This window comes from Camelina sativa, chromosome 11 (assembly GCF_030686135.1).
Source record: "Camelina sativa cultivar CO46 ecotype springtype chromosome 11, ASM3068613v1".
Lineage (NCBI taxonomy): Eukaryota > Viridiplantae > Streptophyta > Magnoliopsida > Brassicales > Brassicaceae > Camelina > Camelina sativa.
Window position 1 is genome coordinate 2786191 of NC_141890.1, and position 18413 is coordinate 2804603.

At 34.3% G+C, this 18413-nt stretch overlaps 3 protein-coding genes and 1 pseudogene across 4 annotated transcripts; 2 read left to right on the forward strand and 2 right to left on the reverse strand.

Annotated features, from left to right (window-relative positions):
• Positions 1–3277: 3277 nt before the first annotated feature.
• On the reverse strand, positions 3278–3851 carry LOC104721313 (auxin-induced protein X15). The gene has a single exon (XM_010439264.2). It carries the CDS (start codon positions 3762–3764, stop codon positions 3447–3449), a length of 318 nt encoding a protein of 105 aa, XP_010437566.1. The 5' UTR covers positions 3765–3851; the 3' UTR covers positions 3278–3446.
• A 1689-nt stretch (positions 3852–5540) lies between these two features.
• On the reverse strand, positions 5541–7950 carry LOC104727571 (auxin-induced protein 15A-like). The gene has a single exon (XM_087471788.1). It carries the CDS (start codon positions 7836–7838, stop codon positions 7524–7526), a length of 315 nt encoding a protein of 104 aa, XP_087327914.1. The 5' UTR covers positions 7839–7950; the 3' UTR covers positions 5541–7523.
• Positions 5810–6332, forward strand: LOC109127178 (auxin-responsive protein SAUR21-like). Its single transcript, XM_019231593.2, has one exon. The coding sequence runs from the start codon at positions 5810–5812 to the stop codon at positions 6119–6121; it is 312 nt and encodes a 103-aa protein (XP_019087138.1). The 3' UTR covers positions 6122–6332.
• An 8479-nt stretch (positions 7951–16429) lies between the features above and the next one.
• LOC104721315 (auxin-responsive protein SAUR50 pseudogene) lies at positions 16430–17218 on the forward strand (annotated as a pseudogene). Its single transcript, XR_015573170.1, has one exon. The product of XR_015573170.1 is annotated as an auxin-responsive protein SAUR50 pseudogene (transcript).
• Positions 17219–18413: the final 1195 nt, after the last annotated feature.

Consider the following 18413-nt stretch of genomic DNA (forward strand, 5'->3'; position numbering starts at 1 on the left):
CTTCTGGTTTCATTTCTTTTAAACGGACTGACATGACAAATTTGTGTCATGCATGTCAGCTTGGAAAACATATTCGCATGCCCTTTTCTTCTTCAACTACGGTTGTTTCAAGACCTTTTGATTTAATACATTCTGATTTATGGACATCTCCAATCTCAAGTGTTAGTGGTGTCAAATATTATTTGCTATTTTTAGATGATTACAGCAACTACGTATGGGTTTATCCTCTCCACAGGAAGAGTGATGTTTTTAGTCGATATCTTCATTTCTCTGCCATAGTTCGACCCAAGTTCGGCCAGGAAATCGTCTCTTTTCAATGTGATAATGGCCGAGAATACGACAATCACCAATTCAGAGACTATTTTGCGACGGTTGGAACGTCCTTTAGGTTCTCCTGTCATTATACATCGCAACATAACGGCAAAGCTGAAAGGATGATCCGCACTCTCAACAACCTACTTCGGATTCTCTTGGTTCAAGCAAGTATGCCGCTTATTTATTGGGTTGAAGCTCTCCACACTGCGGCCTATCTTCTCAACGTCCTACCCTCGGCTGCGATCCTTGATGATGTCCCGTTTGTCAGACTATTTGGTCGTGTCCCACGGTATGATCATTTGCGTGTCTTTGGCTCCCTCTGCTACCCGAATCTGCTTCCAACGACGCCTCACAAGCTCGCCCCAAGGTCTTCTGCGTGTACATTTTTGGCTACCCTTCGGACCATTGTGGTTATAGATGTCTTGACATGGTCACAAAGAAGGTCATCATCTCTCGACATGTGATTTTTGATGAGACAACCTTTCCCTTTGCACATCAACCTGCAACGTCTGTTCAACAGGAGCCGCCTGTACTTGTACCACCGGTTCCTCGGATTGTTCTTCCTCCTAATTTACCTTTGTCAGTGCCATCGACAACTGATCCTACACCATCTACCGCTCTATCACCTCCCTTGGCAACCACGTCTCAATCACCACCACCTGATTCATCACAACTTGCACCATTAGCCTCCAATACACATCCCATGATGACGCGTGGTAAACATGGCATCAAAAAGCCACAGACTCGACTTTGTCTTCACACCACAACCGTCTCCGCTTTACCAAAATCTCATATAGATGCCGCCAAAGATCCCAATTGGAACCCTGCCATGGGGGAGGAATATGATGCTCTTATTAAAACGGGAACGTTGGTACTTGTACCACGGCCCAAGTTTGCTAACGTGATTCGGTGTATGTGGTTGTACAGGCACAAGTTCAACTCTGCAGGGAAGCTGGTTCGCTATAAAGCCCGCTTAGTTGCTAATGGGATGTCTCAACAACCTGGTGTTGACTGTGATGAGACGTTTAGTCCAGTGGTGAAGCCTGCTTCTATTCGTGCTGTTCTTGGCGTTGCAACCGCGAAAGATTGGCCTCTCCATCAATTTGATGTCAAAAACGCCTTTCTCCATGGGGATCTCAAGGAGACTGTGTACATGCATCATCTGCCAGGGTTCCGTGACGCCAGTAAACCTGATCATGTCTGTCTAGTGAAACGCTCTCTCTACTGTTTAAAACAAGCTCCCCGTGCTTGGTATGAGCGGTTCTCGACTTATGCTCGTCGGGTTGGTTTCTGTCAAAGCATCTACGACACTTCCCTCTTTGTCATGACTCGTGGTAAAAATGTTGCGTACTTACTTTTATATGTTGATGACATCGCGTTAACCGCGTCTTCTCAGTCTCTTTTATCGTCAATCATCACCTCTTTGCATTCTGAGTTCGCAATGACTGACCTTGGTCCACTTCACCACTTCCTGGGCATCTCCATCATTCGTACCAAGACAGGGGTGTTTCTTCATCAGCAGAACTATGCCGCAGACATTCTTCATCGAGCGGGGATGACTGACTGTAACGCTTGCCTTACACCGGTTGACACCAAACCAAAACTTGATGTCGCTGAAGGACCGCTTATTGCCAATCCCACGTTGTACCGTAGCTTGGCTGGTGCTCTCCAGTACCTTACTTTCACACGGCCGGACATTTCCTATGCAGTACACCAAGTTTGTCTTTTCATGCATGCTCCGCGTGAGGCACACTTCAATGCGTTGAAGCGTATCCTTCGCTACCTGAAGGGCACTATCTCTCACAGCCTGCAACTTTACCGGTCACCTACGTTGTCTCTCATTGTTTACACTGATGCTGATTGGGCCGGTTGTCCGTCTACCCGTTGTTCAACCTCCGGTTTTTGTGTCTTTCTCGGTGACAATATCATCTCCTGGTCGTCGAAACGACAGCACACTGTCTCTCGCTCTAGTGCGGAGGCTGAGTACCGCGGTGTGGCTAATGTAGTTGCTGAATTGAGCTGGATTCGTAATCTTCTGCTTGAGATGCATATTCCGCTTCCAAAGGCGTCGGTTGTGTTTTGTGACAATGTTAGTGCCGTATACCTCTCTACGAACCTGGTGCAACATCAGCGTACGAAACACATTGAGATAGACATTCACTTTGTTCGTGAGAGGGTTGCTCTTGGTCACGTGAAGGTGTTTCATGTACCCTCTTCTCATCAATATGCCGATATATTTACCAAAGGCCTTCCCGCGCCATTGTTTCTTGATTTCCGGTCCAGTCTGAACGTTCACAAGTCACCAGCTCGGACTGTGGGGGGGGGGGGGAGGGGGGGTTGTTAGCGTAGATATAGGGATTTATGTATATCGCTTATGATTCGGAATATATTTGGCATTATCATGTAACATACACTATATATATTGAGATAATACAATACCTCCAACTAACGGATCAGATTACAAGTATGACTTCTAACCGTGTATACTTTACCATGTTGTATGCTAGTGTTTTTGCGTCATCGCTCGGATTGAAACCCATAAGAAGAACATGTAACATTTTTGTAAAGCTCAATACTAATATTTTCAGATTTCCAAACTTTTACTTTGTATAACTTTTCAAAACTCAGTATTTGGTCAGAATACAATATCTTTCGTGTACATTGTCTTCTATAATTCGAGAATTATTAACAAAATCTCAAACTGATATTTGGGGCTTGCGAAATTTTGTGTATTTTTCCATTTAAGGAAGAGCCAAACTTTGGTCTCTCAATTCAAGATGAATCTTTCAACCACAAGATATCATAAATTGGTTTTTTCTTTTTGGCAAACAGAGCAATATATTTATAGTGGATTTTGATAAAATTGAGTCAGTCATTTTCTAACATGTTGAACTATCCGCATTAATAGTTTAATTATTTACCGCCGTTTTTACTGTAAAAGATTTAAATCTTGAGCTTTTAATGGTTTGAATATTAGTTCAACTTCTCAAATCTTATTTTAAAGTACAACTTAAGCTTTGAACAAGTACTGTCATCATATACACACATAAGTAATTCTTCTCTTAAAAGAGGAAACAAAAACAGCTTTCACTAAAGCCCTTAAGACTACTATATATCAACGAATGCGTTCTTCAATGCAGCTGGTGAGAAGTAATGAGATGAAGAAACGACTCTTCTCGACAAGGTATCGTCAAGCCACCCATCGAGTGATGATATCCGCACTCTTCCTCAGCGCGATTAAGGAATTCTCTGAACATAGGATGGTTCAAGTATGTTATCGGAACCACAAACCTCTTTTTCTCCATTTGTTCTCCAACGTAAACCGCTACGTGACCTTTCGGAACAAGCCCTGAAGTTGTTGTTGATGATTGTGATCCGTTTTTGTTCCTCATAGATTGTGATTTGAATATTTGCTTTGCATTTGGAAGCATCGACCGCATTAAACCCATCTTCTTCTTTGTTTTTGCAACTTATAAAATTGAGGAAGTAATTTTTTTTTTTTCTTGAATCAAATGACTTGATGGACAACGCAGGGGAAGAAGTTTCTATTTATAGTAGTAGTAAACTTAAAAAGTATGTAACTTCAAGATAAGGAAAAAGACTTAAATGCTAAAAAAACAGTAAGATGCGATATTTTGATTACATAAAACCCCCTCCCCAAAAGTTGTGGGCTGTTGGGCCCTCCGTCATCCATCTGGCTCACATGGCTTAGCTCATCTCTATATAAATTATAAAACGTATAAATAACATAAAATGCACATAACATACGTTTTATATGATTGCAATTGCAAATATAAAAAGTTGGGTACGTATGTGTATTTAATTAGAGCCTCGAAATGGTGAATAATGTGTGACCTGGATCAGACTAATAAGTGGGTCCAGTTCTTGAGCCATTTTTAGCGATGGAGATTGTTTGTTATATTTGGAAGTTCAAAGTCTTTAAAGTATATTTTTCCTTCGCTCTCAAACTAGGGGCCGTACTGCTGGGACGAAAGATGAGTATCGAGATGGTTTTCTATATATGTTTTGAAATAATAAATTTCTTACAAGTATTATATTTAATATTTGATATATTTTTCTTTGTTTAAAATTGCAGCTTTTTGATCAACCATTGGATAAGATCTGACTTGTACAACTTTGCATGTGATTATATGAAGATGATTGTGATTGTGGCTACACTGAAATTTGAAGATGCAACATATTGCTGTTCAGTGATCGTTATATATCGAAAACAAAATCCTGATAGATCTGTTGCTATTTGCTACATATGGCCTACTACCTTTTTTCTCTTATCTTATATGATTGTGGTATGTAATATATATATGTTCTTCGCATTTAGACCTAAAATAGTTATTAAGTGTTTGTATCCTTTATATCTTTTATTGAAAAAATGTGTCTCAGTTTTATGTTTCCATTATATTTTAGATCTTTAATTAACTTTATATATATACCAAAGTTTATTGGACCAAGTACGTAGTATGTAATATACGGGGAGCTCAATTATTGGAGGTGGGACACTTTAGCTTGCCAATAGATTTTCGTGACTCCTAAGTTCTCTGTCGAGCTCATATATAGTGGTATAATTTGACTCCTTCGTCTTAACGTTTTTTGCAGACGCTTCATGTGCTCCATTTAACATATGTTTTTAGTTTATTAGACCTACAAACTGCAAATTAAATTTCCTAAACTCATATAGTTTACACGAAATAGTTAATAGATTTTATATTTAAGCGGTAAACCCCACGATCATCGCGATCAGTTCCTCACTAGCTACTCCGGAGATAAAACGGAGGGTTCTCAAACCTGATGAGGTTTCCTAGTTAAATGTGTGTGTTTTTTGAAGTACTTAAATGTGTTCTTCACATGCAAGCTGTTGTATATTTGTTACTCTTTGTCTTACATTCTTGTGAGAAAGGAAGTTCACTTTCTAGTTATGAGTGTCGGCGGCGAATACAAGATTCTCAGCAGATGTCTATTTAAAATGTAAAATTTAGATATGTATATATACACCCATTTACATCTTAATTGGTTGATTCTAATTTTAAGGAATTATATATATGAGGATATTAAAAAAAATTGGTATTTTCTCAAATATTTATGAGTTTGATCTTAAATATAGGTGCCTTTTTTGCCCCAAAATAAATAAATTATAATAGGTACCTTTTTCTTTTTTTTTGGGTGTGCATCCTTACATTGTTTGCAAATCAAAAGTTGACAAAAAAACATTGAGAGAGAAAGATATTAATTTCATTTAAATTAGAGAAAAAATACATATCATATCATAATGTATATCTTTCTGGATACTTACAGATCTATTATTTATTTCAATTACTATTTTATATATTACAAAATCCTTTAATAATGATAACAATGAAATTACTACTCCTAAAGCAACAAACCTTCATCCCTATAAAGTAGACGTAGCGACAAAACCTATACACAGGGAGCATCTTCGTTCAAGCTATAACAAAGTTAGTTCATTTGAAAGATAGATATGATTCAGTTCAAGGATATAGCTTTTCAAGTCAAGAGAATAGCCGCTAAAAGAGTATCGCGTTTAAGACACATAGTCAACGTACGAAAGGGTCACTTTACGGTATACGTTGGAGAAGACGAGGAAGAGACGAAGAGATTTGTGGTTCCAATATCTTACTTAAAACATCCTTTGTTCCAAGCTTTGTTGCGTCAAGCCGAAGATGAATTCGGCACAGATCATAAGAGTAAATCCCTCACGATCCCTTGTCCTCACCATGTCTTTGTTGACGTCACTTCTCGTCTGAATCGTTTTAAACTTGTTAGTACCTAAAGTAATAAGTTAGCCTAAGGTATTAGTATATATTTGGTTGGTTTGATGTTCCGTTTCGTAAGGGGTTTATATACTTATGTTACTGCGAGGGCTTAAGCAACAGTCAAATCAAAACCAAAATGTAATGAAAGAAAGAATTGCATACTTGGCTTGGAAGTTTCTCTTTACCAGAGAGATGTCTGAGGCATATAATATATATGGATAATTCTTACTATGCAGTCTATGCTAATGAGATTTCACATCCAAAGGCTATAATAAATAGCTGTGAATGTTAGATCTATCTCGTACGTTTATTAACTTATATGTGAGTTTCTGGACTGTTCTATATGCATGGGATGTCTCTGTCTTTAAGAGATGAATTTCGTCGTACATTCTATGATCAGTGGAAATATTAGAGACAATTTTGTAATAATGAAAACATTTGAAGAAAATAAAAACCATAGCACGAGCTACGTATGACAAGACAACCTCTACACATCCAATTAAATTAGTGTGTTCCCGTTACAAACAAAAGTCTATATAGTCTTTCATAATTTATATTTTTACCCCAATACTTTGAAGTTGTTATTCTATTTTTTTTCTTTTGGAGGAGTTTCAAAAATTGCATGTTATCCGTCATACGATATCTAACAAATGGAATATTATTGTATACGTGTATCTAACTATCTACAATAGTTTTGTTGTTATACAATTACAAATACATGTTAGAAATAAATCTTACACTATGATATATGAAGTTCTTTCTTATATGAATCATTCCCATAAAAATGTCATGTAGAACAAAAGTAAGCAAAGATATACGTACTTATATATACAATCAGTGGCGGAGCCAGAACATTTTTTTAGAGGGATCCAAATAATTTTTTTTCTTAAAAAAAAAAATATATAAAATTTAGAGGGTTAAATTAATTTTTTTTTTAAATAGGGATAAAAATGCAATTTTTGGAAGCTCAAACTAGAAATTTAATTTAAAATGTGGTAAAAATGCAGAAATTGTAGGGATCAAAATCAAAATGCAAAATTTGTAGGGATCAAATTACAAAATTTAGAGGGATCATATTATAATTTATAACTAAAAACACACTAAAAAAAATTTAGTGGGGTCAGCTAACCCCATATAATCTTTACTAGATCCGCCCATGTATACAATAGAAAAGTAATAAATAGACAGAAAAAAAATAGATTAAATTTTTAGAAAGTGAATTATTAACCAAAGGAATGGTCAAAAGGACTCACAAGATTATTTTAGATCAAAATTTGAAAGAGACTCGCTTGGTATCTCAGTCTCGAGTTATTATTTCTCCCCTTAAATACCTTTGAAATACACACAAAAAAACACATATATATCTTTGTATAAAGAAACTTAATTAATGAATGTTGTGATGATCAATGAACTCCCTTATCATGAACCACTTAGAATAGAAGCTAGAGCAGTGAAGTAATCTTCAGTGCAAGGAATGGTGAGACCTCCCATGGGATGGTCGAACCCGAACTCTTCTTCCGCAAGGTTCAGCAAACCTTGGAACAATGGGTTGTTTAAATACGATATAGGTATCACAAATCTCTTCCTTTGATAAGTCTCCCCCACATAGACGGCCACATGACCCTTTGGCACATTATTAGTACCCGACGTAGCTAAGAGGCTCGCGATTCTCGCCGATAAGCTTCTTTGAAGCTTTTGCTTTGCTTGAGACAGTCCGACCAATTGGATACCCATCTTTGAGGATCAATCAATGCACGTAACTAAAAGGGAAGATTTTGAAGAACTTTTAAAGGTGATCAATACTTGACCAAGAGTGTTTGAATGTCTTGGGCTTCTATTGAAATATGTTTTAGTTTTTTAAGCAAGTGTCTCTAAGTTTGCTAAAGTATATATAGGGAATTAAAAGAAATTGTGACCGCAAGTTGTTAAAGAGAGTGTAATAGTTTGAGGAACATATCAGGTGGAGCTAATGGATGAAGTTCACATGTTTATGCCTTGTCCTTTTAGAAACCACTTTGTTTTTCTTTCATTTTCATGAAACATGTTTATAAGACCCTACCATTTCCTAATATGAATTATAAGTCCCTACCATTCTCTTATAAGAACAGAACCAAAATAAGATAGTGTACGTCGAAACATGTTAACAAAATCAAGTTGTAAGAAGTTAATTTTTACTTTCGGTAAAGACTTTATATCCTTCTATATGTTAAAATGTGTTGCGGAAATTGGATATATACAATCCTTTGTTAGATACAAGGCCTGCGTGATTTGACGTATACTATATTAAGCAAACTTTTTCATACGATCGATCATAGCAGTATAGCACTATACTATATCAAATAGGCCACATGCAATGTAGACAATTGAATGTAGAGAATGACTTATACCGGTAACATTGGACTACCTATCGCTACTCTATACCAGATTGGATTCGAACCACGAAGCAGATTATTAGATTATCTTTATTTGGTTCCACATAAAGACTGTCCTTAAAACATACACATAAGAAATTAAGAATATGAGAGAACCGGAACCATTTGTCTACTTGTCTAGATCGATCTACCCCAATTTTTTGGCCTTTTTAGATTTTGAGTATTAAATGTTTCCCATCAAAAACAGAGAGACAAAAAAAAAAAAACATGGTCAATAGCAAAGGTAATATCCAGGTACTGTAACAGTATCAGATCCTATATTTAATCCGATTTTAAATATTTCAGAGTACCTAATTTAAATAATGGTCTGAATTAAAAGTTCCTTAATTTGTAAATATGCATTTCGTACGTAGATTTTTTATAAATGTACCATTGCTGAAATCTATCGCAAATTTCGTAATATGTATGTTATACAACCTTTTACAGTGTGATATTTTAATTGATACTTTTCAGCCTTGGAAAAAATAATTTAAATTATTCAGGAACAAAAGCATCTGCATTTGTTGCAACCACTGTAGATAATGCTGTGCATATATGTATACACAGATGAACTGAACATACCCATAAAAAGCAATAACGAAAAAGCTAAATGAACAAAATCCAAATTCTTTCAGACAAATGCAACTAATAGTTCTTTGTTTAGTTGTTTCTCATTATCAGCATAAAGACTGTCCCTGTATATCTACCACCTCATATGTCATGCTTTCTCTTAAAAGTGGCTACTCCTTAAATTTAAATAAAATTACTAATTTCATATATAATTCCATATGAATAAAATAACGAAACGTTTTTATATTGTGTCTAATAGATTTTTCTGTTGGTTTCGTTTCAGCCGAAACATAGATCACCGTATCGAACTTTGTACAATTTTTCGGTGTCAAGAACTCTAAACAAAACTTGAAAGTGTTTTCTATTTATCTTTTAAACAAAATTATTTTTCAATATATTAAACATATGAATAACTATTCATATTACGAGCAAGTTGGACGTCTACATACACCACATGTGACTAATCATCTCCAACTAGTGTGCATGAAAACTTTCAATAATATAGCTCATAATAAAATTTAAATTTTCTTCAAATATTAGGAAATTTACACATAATAGTTTCGAGTAAAATAGGAAACTTGAAATGTCCACTTAGTTATTTCTGTATATTTTATATCCTCGTGACCTCTTGACCCTATTGACATAATAGAGGTCAAAAAGGCAACAAAAATAATTGTAATCCGAAGCTTTATTAATTAGGTGGATTTGAATATGTTAGCTAGTGTTTGGCAGCTACGTTCAACACGAGGGCTTCATCATCAACTCACTGACTCTCTTCGTTTGACTGAAAAAAAACTTAATATTATTGGAAGATCTTGTGACGGTCCATTCGTGGATATCTATGTTTCTGCAATTTTATTTTCGTGGCTTTACATCTATCATCTTCCCTTTTTCGGATTATAGCTTCTCATATGAAATAATTAGAGAGCATGTGATGTGACCCACTAAATTATTGAGGGGCGTTTGATATATGACAACTTCTCGAATATAAATTATGAGATTGATCCTGCTATCAAAAATATATATATAGATTTATTTTATTTTTGTTGAAAATAATAATTTTGGGTTGAAAATAATAATTTTGATAATGCTAATACTGAACTTTAACCGCCCTTTTATCCGTATAAATACGTACTTTTGTAAATATACTTTTACATATATTATGTGAACTCGGATGAACTATAAATATATTCGTAAACCGCAAACAAGAAGAAAGCGAATCGAGACAAATCTATGAATAAATTAATGCAATTTCATTTTTACTTATGGATAATTGAAATGATAAAATGACCATTGGAAAAGATATTCAAATGATCTATCAGAATTATGTATAAATGTCATTTCATGTTTGAGATACATATCGAAGTTCAAGCATCGCGGACTTATGATGCTTTGATTCCTCGCCGAAACGATGCGAAAGAATGACCTAAACATCTCTATCTGGTCTTGACTGGATCTATATTTAACTTCGGCCCGGACGTTTTAATCATGGCCCAAAAAATTAGCATATTGGACATGAAATAGTAACCTGGAAAGCCCAATTCTTTCCCATATACACTCAGAATGTTACATGTTGAACTTTAATTTGTCAAAATGTAGTTGTAACTTGTGATGGTGAGGTGTTCTGTAGTCATCAAAATTGGGAAAAGAAAAAAAAACATCTATTCAAATAATCAATTTTCAAAGTTTCCGTTGATATTTTTCAATCTTATTAATTCGACTAGACAACATTAAACAAAAAAACATCACATCATAAAAATAGAGAAGCAACCACATATTTTGGACGACGTACACCTTCGAAGTACCAACCTAGCTGGATATATAGACACTGATGACGCTTTTGGATGGGTCCGGAATTAGCTGTTCTAATTCATTTCAATCCAATTCAATAAATGCTTTTTGAGTAGTTAACTTTTTGACGCAGCAGTATTCACAATGTTACTACCATGGTCATCGTGACAGGAATATGTGATAAACCGAGCGAGGCACAGTGGAATCGGGTAAGCGTGAAGAAATATATATATCTGCTCTTTCCCTTTAAAAAATCAAGAATTCAACTGATTTCATTTATGGTTTTTAAAGGCATTAATCGCACACATTAAATATGGTTTCTAATGACAAAAAGTTATCGTTATCTACGAAAGAAAGAAAAGGGGTGCATGAAGGGGTAACATGGCGTTCATATGCTCACACTGACCCTAATGTCACGATCAAACAACATCACCAACGAAGAAAGACAACATTCACTGTGGGAAATAAATTCATTCAATTGATTTGATTTACTTGCCAATAGAAATTTTAGAAAACATACACAAAAATATAATAATTAGTAAAAAAAATTAATAAAACAGTATGGTCCCATATGCTCATGGTCATCTTCTTTCAGTCACGTATTCTCACGATCCATCCTGTATCACAGAACATGCAAAGCAACACCTAACAAATAAAATGCATGACTACGTACTACGTCTATTTATTTTTCCTTTTTTTCTCCTTAATTACTATCCATTTTCCTCCCATCCTTTGAATATGTGCTTATTGTTTGTGATATATTTGCTGTGGTTTTAATCGCTATTTAACTTACCCCTTTTGGTCAATCAACATAAGACCTACACCCAAGTCCCCAACCATCGGTAGAAGTTTGTTTTTGAAAGTAAAATAGTGAAATGCAAGATTGACGATTGATATCATATGTTAGATATTTCGGTACAAATATTTTGTAATTGAACCCTTCGATCTTAATAATAATTTGGGACTACAATGTACTGGTTTTTTTTGTTAGATTTACTCACTTAGCAGTACTGCTGAATCCACATAGCAACTGTAGGTCTTAGAATAAATATGGCACGGCGGACAGGTTACAACATAAAGTAAATTTCTGAAGAAATGAGAAGAAACTCAAAACCACACGCCATATTTGGTGGTAAGTCGTGACATTTCTTGTCATTCAACGCTCAAGTATTTTCATTTTTCTCATTACAAAAAAAAAAATCTTCATTTTATGGACAACCGGCATTCCGGGTCAGTGCCACATGCAAAGTCGTGTTTTTTTTTTTTTTTTTTTTTTTTTTTTAACGAAACATGCAAAGTCGTGTTTATGTAACAAGATTTGAGGCAATGGCGTCAAACGTAACTCCCTCTTATATTGTTAAATTTTCGGGCCTCAATTCAAAGACAAACATTTAGTAAGTATAACGGTCAATATTTCTGTTTTATTTTTATAATGAATTAAATTAGAATTGCAATTAACTTGATAATAAAATTATATTTTAAAATGAAAATAAATCACTATTTCCGTCTTCGACCCCAAAACTCAAGGCCAACCCTGGCCACATGCCGTGGTAGTTTTAACTGAAGCACGTTAAAAACATAATCTATAAGACAAAATGACAACACCTAAAAAGACAAAACAGTAAAAACATCTATAGGAATACACATATGCTGCTACCATAAGAGATAAGTCATGATGTTTCCCTTGGACCACCTTTGCAACTTTCTTACCTTTTTTAATCTCTTATATCTCTTTATACATATAATACCACCACCTAAGATAAGGTTGGGAGATCATCTATTACGTAAATGTATACCCCTAAATCTAATGTACAATTGGGAAATTGGTTTGGGGGATCGTGACGTTCCTAGCTATGTTTTCAGAGATTTAAAGTAAGAAAACCAGTCAATTACAAACAAATTAAATAATCGATAAATTAGTCACAAAATAGTGATGGATAAACAAATGCAGAATATGTTATTGTTGATGTATGAAATCGACGATATAAGTAATACGAATATTTTTAGAGATAAATCGGAATTGGTCCTTTTATTAACGTAGAATTCAAAAGAAGAGTTTACAAAAAAACGCAATCAAAGCTCTAAGCGCAGTTACTACGAATATAAATGCTCTTTTTCCTCTGATTGCCAAGATTTCGGATCTCCAGTTCTGACAACGACCTCTGGTATTTATAGTGAGCCAATGACCTAGGGCTTTTTCTGTCACTCCGTAAAAATGACAATTTTGGTCGTGCGGCCAGATGGGACAGATCCATAACTTCATGCCCTAAATCTCTTAGGAATCTTCTGTTTAGGCTCCAGAAATGTTGGGGCAAAGCCCATATCCAACAGTCATCATTAAATTTTGCAAGAAAAAAAAATCTGCTAGTGTAAAGATTTATGACCATCTACGTTACTAACTTATGGTGATGGTGGACATTCTGTAATCGCTTATCCTAATAAACTGTTAAAAACCGGTACTATCATTACTCGTTAGTTACGATAAGACTGGATACATCATACATTATATCATATGAAAGAATAAGAGAATCAACCTAGTAGTAGTAATCCAGTGTTTTATGAAAACATAAATTAGTTTATTTACATCATAGTTTTATACTATTAACCATACATAAATTTTAATTAAAAATGTACGATATTTTAATACGTTTAATTATCAAAAAAAGAATGGTTCAAATATTTTAATATACAAGTCGATTAAGACAAGGATGATTAGGACTTAAGAAAACATAGGTGGCTCCCTAACGCATGGGCCGTAGTTCCCAAGACCAGTGCATATGGGATTGTTTAAGACAAAACCATGTTTGCTTTAAATAATCAATTCAATTTTTGATTATGACTATCTTTTCTTTTTCTTTTTGTCAAGCGATTATGACTATCTAACTTTCGAAGTTTTGTGACTAAACCAATCCCATCGTCTATGGAAAATATATTTTGTGAAATTCGTCTTCACATAATACCTTACTCGTGTTCAAGATGATATTTCGATTATTTATCTGCCTAAGAACATCAACTTCTCATCATCTATAATCAGAAAAATAGCTAAACCTCTTAATACTAAAATAGCTTACTGACATCTTAATACTAAAATATTAATATTCTAATTTTCAGAAACTCACCGATGAGAATCTTACTGTCTGTGAATCAATATTTTTTTTCATGCACATTTGAGTATACTTTTACTATTGACGATAGTTTTTCGTTTTTAGTTTTATATTTCAGTCAAAGATTGTATATATCGGGAATGAGTAGAAAAGTGTACTGCCGTATCTTAGAATAATAGTCTGAAGATTTTCTTTCACTCAAGAGTGTGCAGATCTGATTAATATAACACTGCCAAATCTTAGATATCTACGAAATTTATCGTCTAAGTTATATGCACTAGATAATCAAATTCTAAGTGTTTATTTGTAGGAATAATGTGATAGCATAATTATATATAAATGAGTGTTAATTTCACACATGTTTTAATTTGAACATATATCAAGATTTTTATGGATATTTGAAACAAATTTTTCATTTTTTTTATTTAATATGCCTTACTTTACATGATATCACACAACTACGTTTAAAATGCAATTTTTTTTCCTATATCCACGTTGTTTAATCAAAAAAATTGTAATATTTGGCTATGTAAATAAACTAACCCTTTGTCAAACATGCATTTTGGTTTACTCTTTCTTACAATATATGGTTACAATGAGACATCACTTGAAAGTATTATCAGTGTTAGTTACCTCCTTACCTCACTTCTAAGAAAAGTGGTTTACAAAAAAACCCAACTTTTCTCATCTAGTTATATATATCTCATGGGAAAAGTGCAGTCACGCTCTTGGTGGGAGAAGTCAGGTTCTTGGTTATTGAGAAAAAGCCAGACTATACTTACAGGGTTTCTAGACTGATCTTAGGGTTATTATTTTAGAATTTCAAATATTAAAAGTATATATGTTAAGATTTATATTCATTTTTTATTTTGAAACATTATATTTTTTATGCAAATCGAATTTCAATTGTAAACTCATCATAGTGAGCTTTGTAGCAAGTGAAAGTAAATAGTGATCGTTTCCTAGTGGTTAAAATTTGGATCCAAATTTAAACCCTTTTCTGAACCTATTTTTTGGCGATCAATTTAAATTAGTGAAAATTCACACCAAAAAAAAAAAAAAAAAAAAAAAAAAAAAAAAAGTTCCATTGCAAATGAGTATTTCCGTTTTATCAAACGTCGGCAGCATAAGTGCATAAATGTACTTGAGACCCAATTCGGCATCATGCTGCTAAGGGAACTCGCTTCAAATGGTGACTCAGACCTGTTTTCATTTTTTTGTGTGTCCTAAGAAGCGTTTTTAATTCAGAAAGAAAAATATATTTGTTTAATTATAAAAGAAAAAGAGAAGGCTGAGAATTAACTGCAACCAACCGTTGGAAAAGAAAAACGATCAGAAACGCAGAAATTAATAAATGAAAAAAAGAGAGAAGAGAAGTGAATACAGTATGAGGGAGATGCACATGGCTGTCTGCAATAAAAAGGAAAAAGAAATTTTGTCTGAAAGTGTCACAGGCCACTCTCTCTCGAACCACATTTTAACAACACTCCAAACACTCTTCTTCTGCTTTGTACTCTTCAGTACCATTACTCTTTCCAAAGTCCGTGATTTACGCTCTTCGATGACACCTCTCAACACAGAGAGAGAAGACATGTGTGCGTTTTTTTCTTCTGCCATTCAATTTTGGGAGTTTGATAACTGTATTTCTATTATATAAAAAATTGAGCACTACTGACTGTATATAGTAGTTAAAGAAAACATTACTTTTGATAGAAGAATCTTTTTTTTTTTCATATTAATTTCCTTCTTTGGGAAAAATCGGATTTAGGAGAATATTTTTCCATATAAATTTTCTATTTTTGTGCAACACACTAGGTCGATCAAGCTAATTGCATTACCGTTAAAGATATTTGCAATATCAAAGCACAAACGAACTGGGAGCTATATCAAATCCCACCGTCCCCGTCAGCTCCTTGCAATCCCAATTCGGCGGCCAGTTACATCTCATGTCTACTTCATTTACGAAATCCTCGTAATTCAGATACTCAAGATGGAATCGATATATTCAGCATATATAATTAGTTTATAAATCTTTTAGTGAAATGATTCAGCTTAGCATAAAGATGTAGAAGATAAATTATTCTCATTATCTTTGGAGATAAAAGTAACGGATTTAGAACGGTTGTTATCACTTATAGCGTATACAGTATTGAGTTTAGAAATATATATATATATATATATTAGTGACTGTTTTTGCTTGCCGATAATTTTTGTTCAAGTAGTCACATACGTGTTTGAGAAGTGAATATTAAAAATTTAAAACTAAGAAGAGGGAATAGCAAATAAAAAGGATATAATATTTTTATGATGTATCTTGGTAAGGACCAGGAGATCAGAAGGGGCCACAATGTCACAGAGAGGACCAACAATGAAATTAAATCCTCCGCTGGCCTTTACCATTTTGGCTCCCACCTTCTCCTTCCACACACATATGCACATGTCTTCGTGTCTCTCTCTCTATCTCTCTACCCACACATATATGTAGAAACACATATAGACGTACAAAATCTTTATTTATAAATATATAGTCCTCACCTCCTCAATATCCACCCACCTCCTTCTCCATAACTCTCTCTCTCTCTATCTCCAAACACAACCAAAAGCTTTCATCTCTCAAGAAACCAAAACAAATGGCTATAATTAAAAAAACTTCAAAAGTCACACAAACAGCAATGCTGAAGCAGATTCTGAAGAGATGCTCAAGCTTAGGGAAGAAGAACGGAGGAGGGTACGATGAAGATTGCCTTCCACTCGATGTACCAAAGGGTCACTTCCCTGTCTATGTCGGAGAGAACAGAAGCAGATACATTGTCCCAATCTCCTTCTTGACTCATCCTGAGTTCCAATCTCTCTTACGACGAGCCGAGGAAGAATTTGGGTTCGATCACGACATGGGTCTCACCATTCCATGTGATGAACTCGCGTTTCAAACCCTAACCTCCATGATCCGATGATATTTTAAGTTACATCATTTGAAGAATAAGCAGAAGAAGATGGTTAAAAAGAAGAAGAAAAAGCGCATCTCTTCTCTTTTCTAAGTAATTTTTTTTCCTCTATTTTAAAACCCATCTAGGGTTTTTTTTACGAGTTAATTGATTCGTCTAACAAGAGAGAGAAAAACCCATATGAGATATAGATTCTATGGGGTTAGATCTGTAAAGAAAAGTTTGTAATGTTTTCCTCACAGATCTTGATTCTGTGAGAGAAGTTATTCAATGCAAGAAAAAGTATTCCTCCATTTGTTTCTAATATTTTCTATTGATTCTTGTGCAATGTTTTTTGTCATTTACCTCCTACAAAAAATTAGGTATTTTCAGAGACACGTTAAGCACTAAAAAAAAAAGGGTAATCAACTTTGGACTTAACTTGGTGGTAAAACCTAATCAATAAAATTAATTTAAGACTAAAATTCTCTGTAATAGCTATATCATTAGTGTTCTTAAAGAAGGAAGATTTTATGCAAATCCTATCAATGGTTACATTACCTTTTGAAAGTGCATGCTTGAACATGGGTATGTCAGAGAATGTGGGGTACTTTATATCTCGTACGGAACCAGATAAGGCGTTTTCTACATACTTTTGGAGAAAAATGGTTACTAAGATAAGATCTATTTAGTTCGGAACGTTCGGCATATTCTTGTCACCGGGCGTTCATGTTTAACGGGTGGGTGCTTGGGACGAAAATTAGGCCACCAAATCACCAATATTTTAAAGAAGTTTTAATATGTGCAGGGGGCCTAAGCGCTAATTCAATAGTATTTTTATTCAGATAAGAAACCTGCACATATAGTCACAGTAACTATATAACAACTAGTGTCTCACCAATATTATTTATTACTGTTCACTACTTTGACTGCATAATGCACGTTTTATAGTATTATGATACTGACCGCACTAAGCACCTAACAGTAAATGTATATAAGTACTAGTTTCTCACCATTATTATATACTGTTAATTAAATGTTAATACTCTGATTGTAAATTGTCAAGCATGTTTTGGCATCTGCAATTGTCCTTTTCAGCTTATTTATATCAACTGTACGTACACTCTTTATTTTTAACGTAACATTAGGGGATTTTCGAATTTTTAATAACTATGCTCTCTTACCACAGTATACCAGTACGATTTGCAAATTGTAACTAAATTATCAATCAAAAATAATAAGTATCAAATGCTAGTCTCTTCTAAAGCTTCTTTGGGATACATCTCTTATACCAAAACTTCTAACTAATTCTGTTGTTATATATTACCATATGTACTAGTGAAAGCTGATTCATTACTCAACCAAAAAGGCGCTGACTTCTTTTTATCAACTAGATATATAAAAGCTACAGATTTGAAATATTAAATCCATTTTTTAAAATATCTACTTATTAATAATATAATATTATATAAGCATTATAATACTATAAAGGAAAGAAGACATAAGATA

Excerpts from the sequence above, each read along its gene's own strand:
- LOC104727571 (XM_087471788.1), bottom strand. The coding sequence starts at position 7,838 with ATGGGTATCCAATTGGTCGGACTGTCTCAAGCAAAGCAAAAGCTTCAA.
- LOC104721313 (XM_010439264.2), bottom strand. The coding sequence starts at position 3,764 with ATGGGTTTAATGCGGTCGATGCTTCCAAATGCAAAGCAAATATTCAAA.
- LOC109127178 (XM_019231593.2), top strand. The coding sequence starts at position 5,810 with ATGATTCAGTTCAAGGATATAGCTTTTCAAGTCAAGAGAATAGCCGCT.